Source organism: Centropristis striata, chromosome 8 (assembly GCF_030273125.1).
Source record: "Centropristis striata isolate RG_2023a ecotype Rhode Island chromosome 8, C.striata_1.0, whole genome shotgun sequence".
NCBI classification, from domain to species: Eukaryota; Metazoa; Chordata; class Actinopteri; order Perciformes; family Serranidae; genus Centropristis; species Centropristis striata.
Window position 1 is genome coordinate 14,685,708 of NC_081524.1, and position 19,325 is coordinate 14,705,032.

Here is a 19,325-nt window from a genome sequence, read left to right on the forward strand (position 1 = left end):
CAGCACTTTTGCTGAGCTGGCAATCCTATAATGTGAAGTTTTAGGTTGCCATGGAAACTACCATTGCTGATCATTTGGCTCAGTGTTGTCGCCCCCTCTCTCTCTCTTTCTATTTATTTTCTCCTCACTTTTTATCTGTTAAACAGGAGAACAAGCAAACGTGCAGGAGAGGTGGAGAAGATGCAGAGCAGAAACAGATGCTATAGCTTGCCCTCTGGGGAAATGTCTCCTTGGTGATTCCTTGAGGATGCAATCAGAGCAGGAGGCAGATGGTATAATTACCTGCATACTTTTAGGTTTTCATTTCAGCCCTCTTAATTGTGTGCCTTTTCTGTTTCTCTTTCCTGTTTTGTTTTCCTTGAATTCCCCTCATTTGCTCGATTTCTTCAATCCGCTTGTTTTTGCAGTACTGGTCCTTTCCTTCAAGGTTGAGGGCAGCACTGAGAGAGCAGTGGAAATCTGCTGACATCATCCCCAAAGATCCAGTCATAGCTTGGCTGAGAGAGAAGGAGGGGCAGAGAAGAGAGAGGAATACAGGAAGGAAGGATGGGAGGGAGGGAAGCAGCAATTGGGCATTAAGAGAGGATACTGCAGCTCCCTCTGACAATCTACACACACACACACACACACACACACACACACACACACACACACATATTCAGATGAACTGGATCATGAGGCTCTAAAACACACCCCCACAGCAGCAGCATCACTGTGCTGCACCACAGAGAGAGAGACCCGTGTATACTCCCATCTCTCACTCTTCCTCTCTGTCCGTCTCATTCTGCCTGATACACAAACACACACACACACACACACACATAGACAGACACGTGCTGCAGGGAAGATCTGAGTGTTGGGTCGCTGAGCATTCAGATTTCCCCCTCCCTCCCCTTCTTCTTCTTCTTCTTCTTCTTCTTCTTCATTCTCCCTCTACACTCTCACTCTCTCACTCCCTCTCTCTGTTCACCTTGTCGGTTCCGGCTGTATGGTTTATTGTTGCGTCAGAGCCAAAGAGAGCCAGCGAGAAGCATGCCGGGGGAGAGCTCTCACAGATCTGTCCCCACCGACAAACATCCAGAGCAGGGAGCTGAGGAGACGGGGCTCCCTGGACCAGGTAGGACAACTGGGGCTGGGGATGGAGATGGGAGAATTACATAATTATAAAGAGATGTTGGAAAATGTTATCGAAGAGAGAGAGAGAGAGAGAGAGAGAAGGACATCACTGAGGATGAGGATGGTGTAGAGCATGTAGATAATGTAAAACATGTTGGGTTAAGGAGTGAAGAGTTAGGATAGAAAGCATGGCAGATAGGCAGATATATAGAGACTACCAGGCTAGTGAGAGTGTTAGACATGGAGGTAAACAGTATCTGCTTGAAGCAGCCATGTGATATACATGTGGGCTCATTTCTGTCTATTGATTTGCAGTAAGTTGTGATTCAGATGCATGTTAGCCTCCTCACTAAACCGCATGTTGTCTCCCCCTTCATCTCCCAGCTATTAGCAGCCTCCCTAAGGCCTCCACCCCAGACCTGTCAACTCCCAGCCCACTTATATGCACTCCTTGTTCGTAATCCCTATTAGCAAACAATCTCTCATCTAAATGCTTTTTAAAACCTTTGTGTAACTACCCTCTCTTCAGACCTCAAGCCCCCATCCTTATCAGAACCCCAGCCCTTTCTCCCCCCACTCTAACCCGGGCCTCCTGCCCCATCTTTAGCCCCGGCGCCACCCCATCTGCATCCACATCTCCCTAGCAGTTTTGCAAGCTGTAAGGGCAGCATGGAGTGGCTCCTCCCTTCCCCCATCCTCAGCAGGAACATGACACAGCAGCATGGCAGCACTCTGTAGGCACACACAAACACACAAGCACAAGAGCTTTTGCCAGAATGTTGCTAATGTTGCTGCTGTGGATTCGACGTTGTGAAATAATCATGAAATAAGTATTTAACGAAAAATGAAAATAGGAAGAAAGAGATAACAGCAGATATTGTTGTGTGGGTGCAGATGAGAGATTGGGAGGGTCAAGATTTTATTAATGTCCCCTTAATAACAGCCAGGCAACAATTATAAGAGTGAGAATGTCGTCATTGTGAGAGTCTTATGACTACTGTGTCTCTTACAGTTAGTGCTCACTATATAGCTTTCATGAGTTCAGTGTATAGGCCTACTGTTGTAAACATCTGACAGCTATGATTGAGAACCTTAATGGTTATTACGGAAACTCTCTGCCTCCACTCTGCCGGAAGTAATGTACAGTGGTTTGCTATTTTGGAAATATTCCTGCTTTAACTTCATCATTGCCCTGATCTGTTCTTAGGCTGGGAATTATTTTAAGCTTTCTTGGCCTGAATCTTTGGGAAGGGAGGGAGGAGAGAGAACAGTCAGATGCTCTAGTTACACCTTGTATTCTGGCTCATAGCTACTTGATGAAAAAGGAGAGGATTTATTAAAGGGGGGGGGGGGTCCTATGTAGAAAGACAAAGAAGCCTATGAGGCTATTGGGGTGTCTTATCTTCAAGGCTCAGTCTGAGCAGTGAATGAAATAGAGGCTCCCCTTGGGGCTCACAGGCCAGCGCTGCAGCCTCTGTGACGCAGCTCCAGCTTGCTGCGGCCTGCTCCTCGTACAGCAAGCCGGGTACTCGATTTCACTGCGTCCCCCCAGAGGGGACTCTCAAGCTGGGCCAGGGAGGAGAAGAGAAGTAGATATCCACAGACTTGATTTGCAGCAGTGAGTCTGCAGCTAAGAGACAGAGACAGTTATGCTAGCAGAAATAATTCATGTCACTGGCTCATTTAGCAGCCTAGAAAAACAATAGATCCAACAGTTCTTACACATGACTCCATTGCCTAGCAAGGAGAAAGATAGTCTTCAAATTGTTGCTAGCATGTTTTTCTACAAGTCCGATATGGATTAAATGCTTTCGTTGCCTGGGTATATCGTCAGGAACCTAGGTGCATTTTTATTAGCCATGCAATCACATTACATGTTCTATACCAACCCATAGAGGATTGTTGGCTTCTGTGCATGCTTAACTGTGCATCTTTCTGATTAGTGGCAGGTTTCAGTCTCTGATGCATGACTCAGCAGCACACACAAACACATCTAGGGTTTATTATTGGGGCAGGCAGGCCAGCTAAGTGCTGATGAGTGCATCTGCCACCACCACAGGCAGGGCAGGAGAGCAGCGAGGGAGGAGATATGCTATGTGCAGAGAAAAAAAGAACATGGAGGCGAGAGAATGGAGCAAAGAGTCACAACTAAAAGTGAAACAAGGAGAGGCAGCTTTATATATAAATATGCTGCAGAGAGGATTGGATATGAAAGGGAATTTTGAGGGAAGGAGACAAAGGAGGGGAGAACAGAGAGTGAATTAGTAAGTGATATCGAGGTTCCTGGCAGAGAAAGGGTGTTTGTGTATGTGTGTGTGGGTTTGTGGCTGGCACCGAGCTGTGCCACTTGTGTGTTTTAATGGCCAATCAGCATGTGGATTGAGGTCACCGTGGCAATGGCCCAGTTAAGAGAGCAAATGAAGGTTCGGTCTCCACCATGTGTGCTATAGAGAAAGAGACATACATTTCATTATATTTCAGTGAATGTATACTTTTGTGTTATCGTAATCAATCCGACATCACAAAATGCTTAAAGATGAGGAGCGGAACCGGAACAAGTGAAGAATACAGTCCTTTTTTCCACTTCTCCCTGCATTTGGTTTCCCTTTCTTGCTCATGCACAACACTCCCTCCACTCACCCCTGACCCCATTTCTTCGATTCATCCTGTCATTTCATCTCAGTGATCTCTCCATTCCTGATGACAGCTATGAAGATGATAGCATGCTCTAGAGAGACAAGAGGACAGAGAACGCCACAATTCAATGACAGCTCTTTTTGCCTCTAGCTAATTGTGCAAGTGTGCATGTTGATACAGAAAGAGAACGAGAAACTTGGAGAGATAAAGTAAAATACTGTAGTGTAGCATTGTTTTCCACTATCTGTGAGTCCAGCCTTATGGCAGAACTCTACAGCCAGGAATATTAGTCACTTTCAAACTTTTCAAAAACACAGAAAATAGCCTATTATTGTACAATAAAGTAGGCGTATCCTTCCACATCATGTCTAGTATCATGGTACTGAGATAATTCAGTCAGCTCAATTGGTCTCACTGTTAATTACTACAGTTAAAATGTATCCAAATCTGGTTTCATTTAAGATTTTAATGTACCTTTCCTTTATTTAAACTGTTTTGTATTGCTTTTCTGTTTTTCAGACATGACCAGACACCCGTCTACTGACTCCACCCCTAGTGACAGTGGCTCCTCCCCTAGTGACAGTGGCTCCTCCCCTAGTGACAGTGGTTCCAGTCCTTCTCCCAGTACACCTCAGAAGCTACTCCCAGCATGCACCTCTCCATTTGGACCACGGCTATTTCATGCAACTCCTAGCTCCTCTGGTAATCCAAGACCTCAACCTGAAGGCTCTGACCATCGCATCAACACCCCCAGACTGTCTGGAAAGTTAGGTGGTCATGGACCATGCGGCCGCCACGTCCCTGTTAAGATGGAGAGAATCAAGGTGTGTGTTCTGTGTGTATAAGCATGTTTAAAATTTCACAGCATATATATTTTTTATAGTTATACTAATATGAACGTCATTATGTATGTATAATGTGTGATTCTCAGGTCCTGACTGGTTCTGAGGTGGAGAGTGACTATCAAGAGCCACAGACCATGGACACACGGGTGGTGATGGGTCAAGAGACGCTGCTCAAAACAACGGAGCTACGGAAAAGGAAACCCCTGGTCGAGCCAATAAGTGGTCAGGCTATCCCTTTGCCAGCAGTTCCGACCTTTTCAGGTCCCCAGTCACAAGCAAAAGAGACCCAGCTGGAAACCAGCAAAGAGGAAAACCAAGCCCAAAGCCCACAGAAACAGCAGGATCAGCAAAAACACCCTGTGCCGCCTCCAAATACGCTCCCTTCCCCTCTTCAAAACCCCCAATTCCCCTCCTCCCCAGAGCCAGTCACAACAGGTGACACTATGAAAGACAACCAGGAAGAGGTTCAAACCCTTTCACCAGATGAAGTGCCTTCCCTTTCTTTTTCTGAGCTGGGCTGTCCAGTGGCTTTGTCCTTCTCTGAACCAGCCTATGCTGTTGACCCTCTGAGAGTGGGTGTACCCTCATCTCTTGACCCTGACTTGTACTATACCGCCCCTTCCACCCCTATCAAGATGGCTTCCCGTTCTTCGCACCTTAAACATCACTCATATCCAGGCTCTCCAGCCTGCCCACTCTCCCCTGGCTCTCCCTCAGACAGCGAGGACCTCTGTTCCCCTCTCACCTCTCCTTCTGGCTCTTATATCACAGCGGAAGGAGGCAGCTGGACCTCCTCTTACACATCTTCAACCTCCCCTTCAACGTCTCCCAACCTGCTCCTCACTGAAGAAGCGCAGGAGGCCCCTGCTTGCTTTGTGGGCTCCTTATCAGAGATTGGAGATGAAGTTGCGGAGGAAAAGGGACGAGCAGGTCCAGAACGGGAGGAGGAAAGGCCAGGAGACTTCTGCCTGTACCGTCCTGATGATTTTATCACAAATTCACGGATGGGTCTAACAGGGACAGTGATCCTTGAAGAGGATGAGGTCCTAAAAGGGGAAGAGATCAAGATTTCCAGAGAAAGTTGTCGTCCTTGCTGGGTAACTGAAGATACATCCCCCCAAAGGAGCAGTAGCAGCCATAGCAGTGATTCCCAGGAGGATGGTGGAGAGTCTGAAAGCTCACTCTGCCCACTGGAAGAGGCTGGTGCAGGGAGAGCACAGTACTCTAGACCCATGCAGACAGGCCTGAAACTGCAACTGGAGGCATGTGTATCAGAGGAACTTTATGCACAGATGGATGACCACCCAGAACTACCCTCAACTGCTTTGACTCCCGACACAGAGAGCATGACCATGGCCTCATCTAGCCTTAGCCCTGACTCACCTGTCAGCCCCCTGGATGCCTTCTGTCCAGGAGCCTTTGGTAGGCTCGGCCCCAGTTCTTTCTTGTTCTCCCAGGCAGCCTGTGCTGATGATATACCTGAGGAGGAAAGGATGATCCCTGCCTCCCTCATCTCCTTTCCCCTCCACACCAGCCTCATCTTTAAGGCTGATTCAATGGAAATCACCCTCTTCCCCACAGAGGATGAGAATGATATAGGAGAGGATAATGACAGAAATGAAGAAAAGAATGTTAATGCTTATGCAGCTGGAGAGGAGGAGGCAGATGTCGAAGATGACGATGATGAGGAGGACGACGATGATGATGAATATGATTACGACGATGATGGTGACGGCAATGCTAATGGTGCAATTGGTGCTGCCGATGGTGATGAAAATAACCAAGAAGATGAAAATGGTGACCAAGAACAGGCAGGTGAGGAAGCTAAGGTAGAGGTGAAAGTGGTAGAAGAGGGGGAAGAAGAAGAGCAAGAAGAGGATGATGAGGGGTGTCATCGTAAAGCAGTGCAAGATCCTACAGAGGAGGACAGCTCAGCATCCTTCCTTCATTCACTTTCAGAGACATCTATCAACGAGGGGTTGGACGAATCCTTCTGTTTCCAAGACGATACAGATGATTCATTAGATTCTGCCTCCTATAATGGGGAGGAAGATGAACGTCTGTACAGCACTGAGAGGCATGCACAATCACTAGAACCCACACCATTTGATGCTCTTGAAGTCCAAACAGAACCTGAACAGGGGGCTACCATTGGAACAGGTGAAACCGAACCTTTGCACACACAAACAAGCACAGAAAAACGTGTGGATGAAACAGAAACCACCTGTCTTTCTGAAGCCATTGCTGTCCACCAACAAGACATTGATGTAGGGCCCAAAAATCTGGATGAACCTACGCCCCCTGAACACCAGTCAGACATTGAACTGAAATCTACCACTGGAACCAGTGAGACAAAACCTTTGCACATGCAAGTGAGCACAGACAAACCAGTGGATCATCAGAAACCATCTGGTTCTTCGGAAGCAACTCCTTGTCAACCAGAGTCCTCCAGCAACCTGGATGAGAGTGGGAGTGAGAGTGAGATGATGGATATCTCTGCTTCTTCCAACCCTCTTGAGCAGCCTAAAGACAGCCCTCATTTGAACCCCTCCACCACTCCTGTTGTCATTAGTGCTCCGCCCGACCCTGCTGCTGAGTTCCACTCCTCTCCTCCTCCTGATCCTCCTGCACAGGAGATAACAGACCTTAACAGTTCAGTTCTTCGAGAAGAACTGGCTGAAGACAATCCCCAGACCAATGATGATGATTTACAGGAGAGCAATGATTATTCAGGGGAGGAAACCACAGAAGAACCAGAAAGAGACTCTTTCAAATTGCTCATCAAGCCTCGTCATTATCAGCCAGAAAGCCACAAGACTGTAGGAGCAAGTAGACGTGTATTATCCAAGTCTTTCTATAATAAATCTGATGCGCCAGGAGGGGCAGAGGCCATATGTAGGACCAGTATTTGCAGGGAGTCTGACATTGAGCTTGACAAGAGGAACGGGAATGCCTCAGCTGAGAGTAGAAGCATTGATTCTGCCACCAATGACTTGAATAAAGGTGTTCTTCTTCTCTCCTGCCCCAAAGACCCTAGTCCCAACCCCAGTAATATCCCTGTCTCTGCCTCCCCAGAGGTCATCTCAGAACTTGCTGACAATCTGGCTCTGACCCCTGACCACTGCCCTAGTGACTCAACCCAAGAGAATCTGAGAGAAAACACCCTGACCACCGATGAGGGCGTCCTGGGAGCTGTTGGATCCCCACACTCCCCCCTTGCCATCTCACCCAAACGAGAAAACTCAGAAACAGACAGCAGGGGAGGGAGCAGGGAGATACGTCCTGGAGCTGGGGCGTGGTGTGATGACAGAATGGGGCTGGGGTTTGGTCTAGGATTAGGATCAGGGGCTGACTTTGGTGTCTGGGGAGCGGGCGAATCCCTCTCCTTGTCTCTGGGGAAGAGGTACGAGTTAGAGGCAGAGGGTCTGCTCATGTGTGACACAGAAGGGCAGAGCACAGAGACAGCCATGGTTCCTAACATGAGCAGTGAAGTGTGTGAGAACTACGACAATGTTCTGGGCTCTGTTCTGGATGAGGAAGACAACAACAGTCTGTGTGGAAAGAGGGACGGGATGGCGGATGAAGAACTGGTGGGAGAGGGAGCTTCTGAGTCCAACTTGGCTTGTTGGAGGTCCATTGAGGAGATCTCAGAAGCAGGAGGAGGAGAGGATGGAAGCTCCAGATTCCCAGAGGATGATGTCAGTAATCTAAATCCAGACAATGAGGGAGATAACACAGAAACACTAATACAAGACACTTGGAAGAATTCTAACAATAACAATGACTCTGCCTTTAACTCATTGGAAGTGGCCATGTGTGGAAGTCTGAATGCTCTATCAGAGGAAGTGAGACCCCAGAGTGTGAGTCTTAGTGTTAGAGAGTCTGTGTCTAATATTCCACTTGAGGAGATAGCACCTCAAGTTTCTGACACATTTCCCGATAAAGGGAAACAAGAAGACAGCTCGGTAAACCAGGCGTCAGAAACAACACAGGCATCATCCTCAGAGAAAGATGTCTGTAGTGTGGACAAAGCTGGAACAACCCAGCATGTCAGTTCACCAGATAAAGCCAAGTCAAGACATCATACTAGTCCAGAGTGTCAGACAATCACTCCAGAGAGTAACACAGCATTTTCTTTGCTGCACGGGTCCTTTGGTTCCTTTACTCCTAAATGTAGAACAAGTAGGGCTTGTCAAGACAAGATGGAAAACGCTGCTTCTCATTTAGAGCCAGAGATGGTGGAGCCGCAGACTGAAGGCCAAAGAAAAGGTGTTGTCAGTCCTGTGACTGACAGACATGTTGATGAACCAAAGACTAAAGATGCCTTTACAGGACAGCAGCGTGTCGTTTGTAACTCAGGGGAAGAAGATGAAGGAGTAGATATTAAAGGGAAAGCAAAGAAGAGAGGTGAAGAGAAAGATGAGGACAAAAAGGAAAGAAAAACCTCTCCTGCACATATTGGCGCAGAGCACTTTGCGTGTCACATGCCGAAAGGGGAACTTTGCACAGATAAACCGATTGCTGCTAAGAAAGGGAGGAGAGGGAAGCAGAACAAACACAGGGCATCCCAGACAGGCAGCCATGCTGACTCTAGCCCTGAATCTGTTGATGAGCCAAAGAAACCTGCTGTCCCATTAAATACAACAGCAGATGGGTGGTCAAAGGGGGTTGCAGACAATTCTAACACCAAGACAGGCCGAAAGGTAAACAACAAAGCTTCATCGTCGGACTCTCAACAGAGGAAGTCTAGGGCAGACAAAGCTGAACATGGTGCACTAATGCAGGGGGAAAAACCCCCCAGTTCTGATGTCAAAAACCCTAGCCATGGATACCGCACATCTACCACGCACAACCCAGAAAACCTTAATGTTGTGCTGGCAACGAACCAGAACTTGCATCAGAAACAGGAAGTACTTGATAATAGACCATTATCTGATAGTCAGAGAGGAATCACAGTGGATATTAATGACAACAACATAGATACTGGCCACCACCCAACAACCCATGATGCCACATCATACTCCCTGACTCCTCCGTCTTCCTCACCATCTCCTGTTTCCTCTTCCTCCCCTCTACCATGTGCCTCAGCAGAGCCAGAGGACGATCTTCCCACACCTGTGCAAGAATCCCAACCTGTCCTCTCAGCCCAGCAGCAGCCTTCATTGTCCATATGCCGCACCGCCCCTACGCTTTGCTCTACCTCCCCCACAACACAACAAGCCCCTGATTCACAATTTAATCCAAACAACAACCTCAAAGAGGTCACTGTTGTCCTTTCTGCATCGACTACATCCACCACAAGTGTCTCTTCGCCCTCATTCTCCACTGCCATGCCGCTAAGCCTGTCCCAGCCAACCCAGGAGTCATCTTCACCTGCGCTTGAAGCTGTAGATTCAGCATGTGTTTCAGACTCTGTTTCCCGTCCCCAGTCTCAGCCTAATCTCAACATCCAGCCGCACAAACAAATCAAGCAAAGTTGCACGTGGAGCACACAAGACAGGTGCAGAGGTACGTATAAAAATGATGGCTTGTTAGATTGATAGCACAGTGTAATACAAACTGAGAGTTCCTTATCCTTTCTGTTATTGTAAGTTCTGGCAACAGTGACAGGCTGCTTTGCAAATTGGGATTATTATCAAATAAAAAAGGCCAAAATATTCTTCTGGTCTCTTGGCTTTAACCCATTGACGCCTAAAATGCCTGTAAAACCTCTGGGCGATTTTAAAATAAGCCCCTAAAACCTGAAGTTTTTCTGGAAATTCAACAGAAGTGTCAACGCTTCTACTAAATAATAGATTTTTCAGCCTCTGTAGCACATAGAAATGAAATTCAAAAAGTATTTGAGAGCTTATACAAATACTACAAAACAACGTATCCGCTTTCCAGGCTTCAATGGGTTAAGCAATAAAAAAAGAAGCAGAATGTTTGTTAAAATAAGGTCAAATGTGTGCTTCCTAATACAAATACGATGATTTAATCAATTAATGTGCGCTCTGTAAGGTCCCAGTTTGGCTGAGGAGGAGACAGACAGTGATGATGATGGTGGACTGCCTCGACATGGTCACAGATCCCAGCCCCGAGGGCTCACAGGAAACAGAAATGGAGCCGTGCAGAGAGAGTCTGGTCCATCAAATCAACGGGAAATACTGCCTTTCTCTGCTCATCAAATATCCGACAGACAGTCAGGCTGTCCAATCAACCACAGTCACAAGATTGCAGAGGAGATCGACCTTTCCTTCAAAAACAACTGTGAGTCATTTCTGAACTTCAACTAGAAATTAGATTCAGCCTCAGTAATCACCTAATACACTGCACTTCTTGGCTGATATCTAGCCATTTCCCATGGTTTTCTTGAAAATAACCAAATTCATTATCATGATCAATATAATTTCCATGACTGTATACCCTATTTTTAGCATATTGATAATATTTCTTTCTTTCTTTCTTTCTTTCTTTCTTTCTTCCTTCCTTTCTTTCTTTCTTTCTTTCTTTCTTTCTTTCTTTCTTTCTTTCTTTCTTTCTTTCTTCCTTCCTTTCTTCCTTCCTTCCTTCCTTTCGTTCTTTTCCTCCCTTTGCCTCTACATCTCTGTTCTGGTTTCTACAATAGTGAACCCACAACTACTGTTATTCTGTGCTACATGTACATGTGTTTGAATGTAAGTTAATGATAGACAGAAGAGCTTAAAGGGGCTCTGCACAAGAGATGTAAATTCTCCATATTGTATAAATCACTGAGTTATGGATGAAAGTGCTCTGTTGCTGCCAATAACACATTTTATACCGCATAGTATGAACATTACATGTATTTTTCATAGCCTAATTCAATTAGCTGATGTTGATTCAATGATTTTTCCTCAAATAAAAAAATGAATGAGTACTTTTCATCAGCTTAGCACTAATGGGATGGAGAAATGCACTCATTTATTTTACTGTGATGATTAGTTTCTATGGCAATAAGGAGATGATACCCTTTACTTACTGTACATGTACATGGATATGTGTTGTATATGTGTTTCTTTAGGTTCCATATTGGCTTCCTGTAATGAGTCTGAGAGTGAGGGCTCAGTGCCGGAGCTGGAGGAGCCGGAGCCACTGAGACCATCAGAGCCCCAGGTGAGTCTACACTGTAAAAAATGTCTGTAGATTTTACGGTGAAAAACTGCTAAACCATTATAGTAAAAGACTGTAAAATGATAAATGGGTTAATTCAGTTTCAGTACCAATGAAACACCGTAAATATATATATCAGCCAAAACAGTATTTTAAATTTTTTTAAAATACATTACTCCACTGTAAAACATACACTGGCACCGTGTTTGTAGCAAAAATATACTGTAATATATATACAAGCCATCATTTTTGCGTTTATATTTTAAAATACTTTTTCTCTCTTTTTTGTTAAATGTACTAAACACCATATCTCTAACAGAAATATAATTAAATATTTAATGGTAAAATCTTTAATTCATGCATCATTTATAAAATATTTTCTTATCAATTATATGGCAGAACAGCGTTTCTTTTGATGGAAAAACTTTTTATTTTTTACAGCAGAATATGGAATAAAATGACCATCTTAAATGGGAAATCAACAGTGCTAATATCATTTTACCGCAATATTACAAAAAGTTGCACTGTATTTATTACGGTAAAGTTCTGGCAACCACAGCTGCCAGTTTTTTACCGTAAAAAGAACATTTTTTTTTTACAGTGTATTTATTCTGCTTTATTGGAAACCATCTTTTCTTGTACTGTATCTTTTTTAACCCCTTTTGTAGCACGTATGCAGTGCAGAGAGGACATAAGTAAAACAGATTTTCAAATACCAAAAACGTGTTATACACTGAAAAAAGAAATAGTTGAACCAACTTAATTGAATTGTTTCATTTGGTAACACCTAAATGAATTAAGTTCTTTCAAATTAATTTAAAATCAATTGTGTTTATCTAACTTATTAAATTAATTTGAAAGAACTTAATTCATTTAGGTGTTACCAAATGAAACAATTCAATTAAGTTGGTTCTCTTTTCAGTGTACTTTATAACATTTGATACTGGGGTCACATTTTAAATGATGTTGAGAATATTACTTTTTCAAGATCCTGATTTGATTTCGTTATCAGGAGGTTTGCTTACCCACTGACAGCCTGAAAACTATAAAACTTGTTTTGTGGAGATCCTGACATCATAAAATATAATTAAAGATGAGGAGAACTCAAAACATAATTTGGCCTTCTATAAATAAGGTGTCATGGTATTCAAGCTTCTGTTTTTACTCCCCAGGAAACCCTGCTATAGGCAAACTTGCTTTATATTCTCACTCCATGAAATAAAACAACTTTTCTTTATTAATCATAGTTGCTAAAGCTAATTACATTTTGTACTTTAAAGGGGACGAATTAGGCACATTTTCAGGTTCATACTTGTATTTTCAAATTCTTTAGAACTTGTTTACATGCTTTTTTCTTTTGGCATGTTTGCTTTTATTTGATAGGACAAAGACAGACAGGAAAGGGGGATAGAGGTCTCTTTAAACCCCATCCAAAAATATGTGCACAAGTGTTCAAAAAGTTTGTTTTTCTTAAAACATGGTCGCCCATAAAGTTGGAATAATTTTGTTGACAAAATTTTCGGTAACACTTTACAATAACCAACTAAGTGGTGTTTATAGATGGTTTATAGATCAATTATTAACCATTTACAAAGTGCTATACATATTTAATTGTTAAATGTTTTCAACCAATTTCTTAAAGGTAAATTAATAATTTCATAATCATTAACATACTTAATTTGGTGTTAAAAATGTTATAATCAGTGCAACTAAAACTATTAATAAACTATTAATTATAATTTAATTGTTTGTTAATGGTAAAGTAACTATAAACTTACATTAATATACCAATTATTTGTCATTTATAAATTATGTAGTTAGTTAAACATTAATAAATTATGTATTTACCATTCTAAAAGGCCTATAAATGGTTTATAAATGATGATTAAACATTAATAAACTATCTGTTTACCATTTATAAATGATGGTTATTGTAAAGTGTTACCCAATTTTCTGTCAATTGTGGTTTCATTTTCATTGTGATATGTTTGGAGGAGATTGATTAATACAGTACAGAAGATACACACTTTATCTGTCAATAATAAATCATATTGTCACAATCATTTCATGGAAAGAGGTAAAAATATTTTATTCCAACTTTGTGGGCGACCAGTGGCGGTTCTAGACCAGTTTTACTGTGGGGGCCAAGGAGGGGCCAGTGTTTAATCAGAGGGGCACATTAGCACATGAAAAAATGGCAAAGATGATATTTAAGCATTCAAAATCTTTGAATGTCTTGAAAAAGACACAAAATGACCAAAAAAGACACAAAATGAGAAGACAGAATAACCAAAAAAACCCCACAGAAGACATAAACATGACAAAAAAAGACACAAAATAACTAAAACAGACACAAAAAAGACACATAATTACCAAAAAAAAGACACAAAATAACTAAAAAAGACAACAACAGACACAAAATTACCAAAAAAAGACACAAATGACCAAAAAAGACACAAAATTACTAAAAAAGACAACAACAGACACAAAATTACCAAAAAAAGACACAAATGACCAAAAAAGACACAAAATGACTTACAAAGACACGTAAGGACATGAAAGGGATTGAAAAATGGACAAAATAGCCCAATAAGACTCCAGAGAGTTAAACTATGATACAATGTAACATTCTGGGTTCCTTTTGTGTACAATGAGATATTGTTTGAAAAAAAAAGGTTAGAATTGTTCCATTGTTCATTTTTATAAAATTATCATTTTATTATTAATTTGACACAGGGGCCACAGCAGGGGCCAAAGGCACCGCCACTGTGGGCGACCGTGTATTTCCCCTTTTAGCAGATTGTTGTTACTCCTGTTGCTATAAACATAGAATGCATCACTTCCTGTGTGTGCAAGAACAAACTGTCTGGCATCAGCTAGATAGCAGTGAGAACAGCAATACTGGATGAGTCACCTTTGATGATATTAGCAAAATTGACATATATGGCAAATATGCCCACGAGCAAAACTGATGTGTGAAAATGTCATAGAATATTACAGTAAAGTAATTAAATTTGTTTTTTTTCCCCCTACAGTCTATCTCATTTACAGATGAAGGGCTAAACAGACCAAAACAGAGCCGCAGTGAGAAGAAAGCCCGCAAGGTCAGAGTCAGACTACTGGCTGTACAGAAATAAATGAGTAAATCAAGAAAGTATGTACGACACCAAGCTTTCATTCATGTTATATTGTCTTTCTTTCTCTCTCTCTCTGCTGCAGGCCATGTCTAAACTGGGTCTGAAGCCAGTCCATGGTGTGACCAGGATCACCATCAGGAAGTCCAAGAGTATCTTGTTTGTCATCAGCAGACCAGATGTGTTCAAAAGCCCCGCGTCTGACATTTACATCGTTTTTGGAGAGGCGAAGGTAAATAACATGATCATCACATCCTGGATGTATTTATATTCAGATGTGTGCTTTGTAGGAGTGACGATGAATTGACACAGGGGCAGAAAATGAAGTTACAGAACAAAGGATAATTCTATTTGGGGGCTCTATGGGGGTTCTGAATGTGAGGTTTTACATATAATTGCTTGGTTTCCCCCAGTAAAGCCATTGTTTTCCTACAATTTCTTGTTTATTGTAATGCCTGGTACAACTAAAGGTACATTTGTTTGGACAAATATAATGATAGCAACAAAAATAGCTGATAAGAGTTTAATTTAAGAGCTGATATCTAGACATTTAACATGGTTTTCTTGATAATAACCAAAATCATCATCATGATCAATCATTTCCATGACTGTATACCCTATTTGATAATATTTCTTTCTTTCTTCCTTTCTTTCTTTCTTTCTTTCTTTCTTTCTTTCTTTCTTTCTTTCTTTCTTTCTTTCTTTCTTTCTTTCTTTCTTCCTTCCTTCCTTCCTTTCTTCCTTCCTTCCTTCCTTCCTTTCTTCCTTCCTTCCTTCGTTCCTTTCTTTCTTTCTTCCTTCCTTCCTTTCTTCCTTCCTTCGTTCCTTTCTTTCTTTTTTCCTTCCTTCCTGCCTTCCTTCCTTCCTTTCTTCCTTCCTTCCTTTCTATTTCCTTCCTTCCTTTCTTTCTTTCTTTCTTCCTTCCTTCCTTTCTTTCTTCCTTTCTTTCTACCTTCCTTCCTTCCTATCTTCCTTTCTTCCTTCCTTTCTTCCTTCCTTCCTTCCTTTCTTTCTTCCTTCCTTCCTTTCTTCCTTCCTTTCTTCCTTCCATCCTTCCTTCCTTTCTTCCTTCCTTCCTTCCTTTCTTTCTTCCTTCCTTCCTTCCTTCCTTTCTTCCTTCCTTCCTTCCTTCCTTCCTTTCTTCCTTTCTTCCTTCCTTCCTTCCTTCCTTCCTTTCTTTCTTTCTTCCTTCCTTCCTTCCTTTCTTCCTTCCTTCCTTCCTTCCTTCCTTCCTTTCCTCAGATTGAGGACCTATCTCAGCAGGCTCACAAAGCAGCTGCAGAGAAATTCAAGGTGCCTGTGACCTCATCCCCCTTGACCCCCCCTGTCCCACCCAGCCTCACCATCAAGGAAGAGAGTGAAGAGGAGGAAGAAGAGGTACTTTCAGTCTTGTTTCTGAAATCCTACATTCAGTACAGTATGTTGTAGCATTCTGTAAAACCTTATATTCTGTTGTTAACTTATAACAACATGTGTTTACTCTCTTTCTTCCCACCAGGTGGACGAGGGAGGTCTTGAGCAGAGGGACATTGAGCTGGTGATGGCTCAGGCCAACGTGTCACGAGCCAAGGCCGTCCGCGCACTGAAACACAACAAGAATGACATTGTGAATGCTATCATGGTGAGGAGGAAGGAGGGGAGAGGAGGAGGAGGAGGAGGCAGTGAGGGACGAAGAGTGAGAGGGTAGAGGGAGGGCAGATGGTGAACAAAATAATGAGTCATAGCCAGTGAGTGGAGAAGGGGGAGTGGAGTAAAGGAGAAAGAGCAGAGGACAAATCACAAGTAGAGTTTCTCCCCAGTAACTGAGCAACCTCTACAATTCTGTAGGTCATCAGTGCAGCGTGATGCCCACTAGGTGGCAGCAACAACCCACACTGATGCAGCTGAGTTGTTTAAGTGACGCAGTTGATTTTTTAAGTAAGATGAAGCTGCCTTTAGATTGCTTCCAAAGGCAAAACAGAGCATCACACACTGATAACCGCAGAGATTCATATTTGTTTTAGCAGTGTTGCTCATGTCCAATGCCTGAAACGGTTCCAGTACCCTTAATTTAGCAGTTGCATAACATGATCATCACATCCTGGATGTATTTATATTCAGATGTATGCTTTGTAGGAGTGACCCCAAAGAGTCGACTGACAATTTTGATCTAAGGAGGCTGATCTGACTGTAAATCTCACAGATGAATTGACACAGGGGCAGAAAATGAAGTTACAGAACAAAGGATAATTCTATTTGGGGGCTCTATGGGGGTTCTGAATGTGAGGTTATACATATAATTGCTTGGTTCACAATTATACAATACAATTTCTTGTTCATTTTAATGCCTGGTACGACTAAAGACACATTTGTTTGGCAAATATAATGATAACAACAAAAATAGCTCATAAGAGTTTAATTTAAGAGCTGATATCTAGACATTTTCCATGGTTTTCTTGATAATAACCAAAATCATTATCATGATCAATATCATTTCCATGACTGTATACCCTATTTATAGCATATTGATAAATTGATAATATTTCTTTCTTTCTTTCTTTCTTTCTTTCTTTCTTTCTTTCTTTCTTTCTTTCTTTCTTTCTTTCTTTCTATCTCTCTTTCTTTCTTTCTCTCTTTCTTTCTTTCTTTCTTTCTCTTTCTTTCTTTCTTTCTTTCTTTCTTTCTCTCTATCCTTCTTTCTTTCTTTCTCTCTTTCTCTTTCTTTCTTTCTTTCTTTCTTTCTCTTTCTTTCTTTCTTTCTATCTCTCTTTCTTTCTTTCTTTCTTTCTTTCTTTCTTTCTTTCTTTCTTTCTTTCTTTCTTTCTTTCTTTCTCTTTCTTTCTTTCTTTCTATCTCTCTTTCTTTCTTTCTTTCTTTCTGTCTCTTTCTTTCTCTTTCTTTCTTTCTTTTTTTCTTTCTCTCTTTCTTTCCCTCTCTCTTTCTTTCTTTCTTTCTTTCTTGCTGTCTTTCCCTCCCATATAGGAGCTGACCATGTGAGTGGTGAGGACTATTTGACCCCTGACCCCCTCCTCCAGCCTATAAAGCCTAAATGCCACTGACTCTTCTGTATCGCTGCTACTGTATGTTGCATCCCCAATATCTGCTAAATAAAGTCTGTTCCAGCGTGGGCTGTGACTGCACTGTCAGATTGATTTTACTGAGAAGATTGAACACAGTCCTTCACATTCTGCAAATTCTCAAAGGCATTTTTCCTTGCTCCATTTTCAAATCACTCTATTTGCCAACCAATTCCACAGCTTTTTTTTTTTTTTTTTTTTGCCAATCTTTCAAAAATAGTTAGAAATGATCAAATCATAAATGTGAAATCTAGATGTGAAATGTGAAAGTGCTTTTCATAGGTGGGAAATGTGATCCAAATGTCAACTTAGCCGACTTTCAGCACAGAACTGGACCCTGCTATCAATAAAACACAGTAAGGTTACAATAGTTTTGAATTTTCAAATCCTCTTCTTTTCTTTCCTATTTTTTGAATTTTTGATACCATATTAGTCTAGTTTGTATTTTTTATTTTTTTTCTGTTCAATTTTTAAAAAATATATTTAGTTTAAATTAAACAGTATTTTTTTTTTTATGCTAGGTAAAATGGTTCAGAAGTATGTTGCTAAATATACATTACAAAATACCAAATACAGGGCTGGAGAACTATGTAAGCCAGGGGTGTCAAACTCAAATATACAATGGGCCAAAATGTAAAACTTGAATAAAATCGCGGGCCAACATTGAACAAATAAACCTTTTAATATATACCAAACATGTTTTGCTTTAACATTAAATATGGAACCAGCAACGCTTATAAACATACAATATATAACTAAATAGTGCAGACATGCAAAATCAAATTTCAAATAAAAAACACATCAATGTCATTCATTTATTAAATAAAAATCATATGCCTCTTTTCTATTTGCATCCTTCTGATTTAAATATCAAAATAAACTTTTTCAACAGGTTAATAAATTTAAAAATAGTATTAGCGGTAAATGCGCTGTATAATACTGGCGGGTCAGCTTTTATAGTACAATAATAATATAATAATTTGGTATTGCCCTGAGCTGATAGCTTGGTTATATAGCATTTATCAAATGCTATTGGTTAAATAGCATTTGATCAGCTACAATATATAAATCACGGTCTTGTTATTTAATTCTATAAGATTGCATGTGAAAAACAATAGTGATTATTGTGAAGCAATTGCAACATAGCGCCATCTCTTGGAATGTCCATGCAGTTTCTGTGATTCATGATAAATTTAGCTTGTCTCCAGGTAATATCCTTAATATTTAGTTTTATTTTTCTGACAGGATGTTGTTTTTAGTTCACAACAATATTCTTCAGGCATTATTTTTGCATTACTTTATGATAATAACCCTGAAACAGTAACAACAACATAGTCTTTGATGCTGATGTAACAGCCCTATATTTTTTTAGTGTGAGTAACTGAAAAAAAAGATGTTAATGTAAAAAAATAATGATTTTTCATATG

The 19,325-nt window shown here is 41.5% G+C and overlaps 1 protein-coding gene across 1 annotated transcript; it reads left to right on the plus strand.

Moving 5' to 3' along the window:
• The first annotated feature begins 900 nt into the window (after positions 1-900).
• Positions 901-17,948, plus strand: nacad (NAC alpha domain containing). The gene is made up of 10 exons (XM_059339136.1): positions 901-1,117; positions 4,273-4,577; positions 4,685-10,106; positions 10,599-10,847; positions 11,620-11,711; positions 14,744-14,812; positions 14,928-15,074; positions 16,085-16,219; positions 16,341-16,463; positions 17,804-17,948. The coding sequence occupies exons 1-10, from the start codon at positions 1,033-1,035 to the stop codon at positions 17,816-17,818; spliced, it is 6,642 nt and encodes a 2,213-aa protein (XP_059195119.1). The 5' UTR covers positions 901-1,032; the 3' UTR covers positions 17,819-17,948.
• The last annotated feature ends 1,377 nt before the right edge of the window (positions 17,949-19,325 follow it).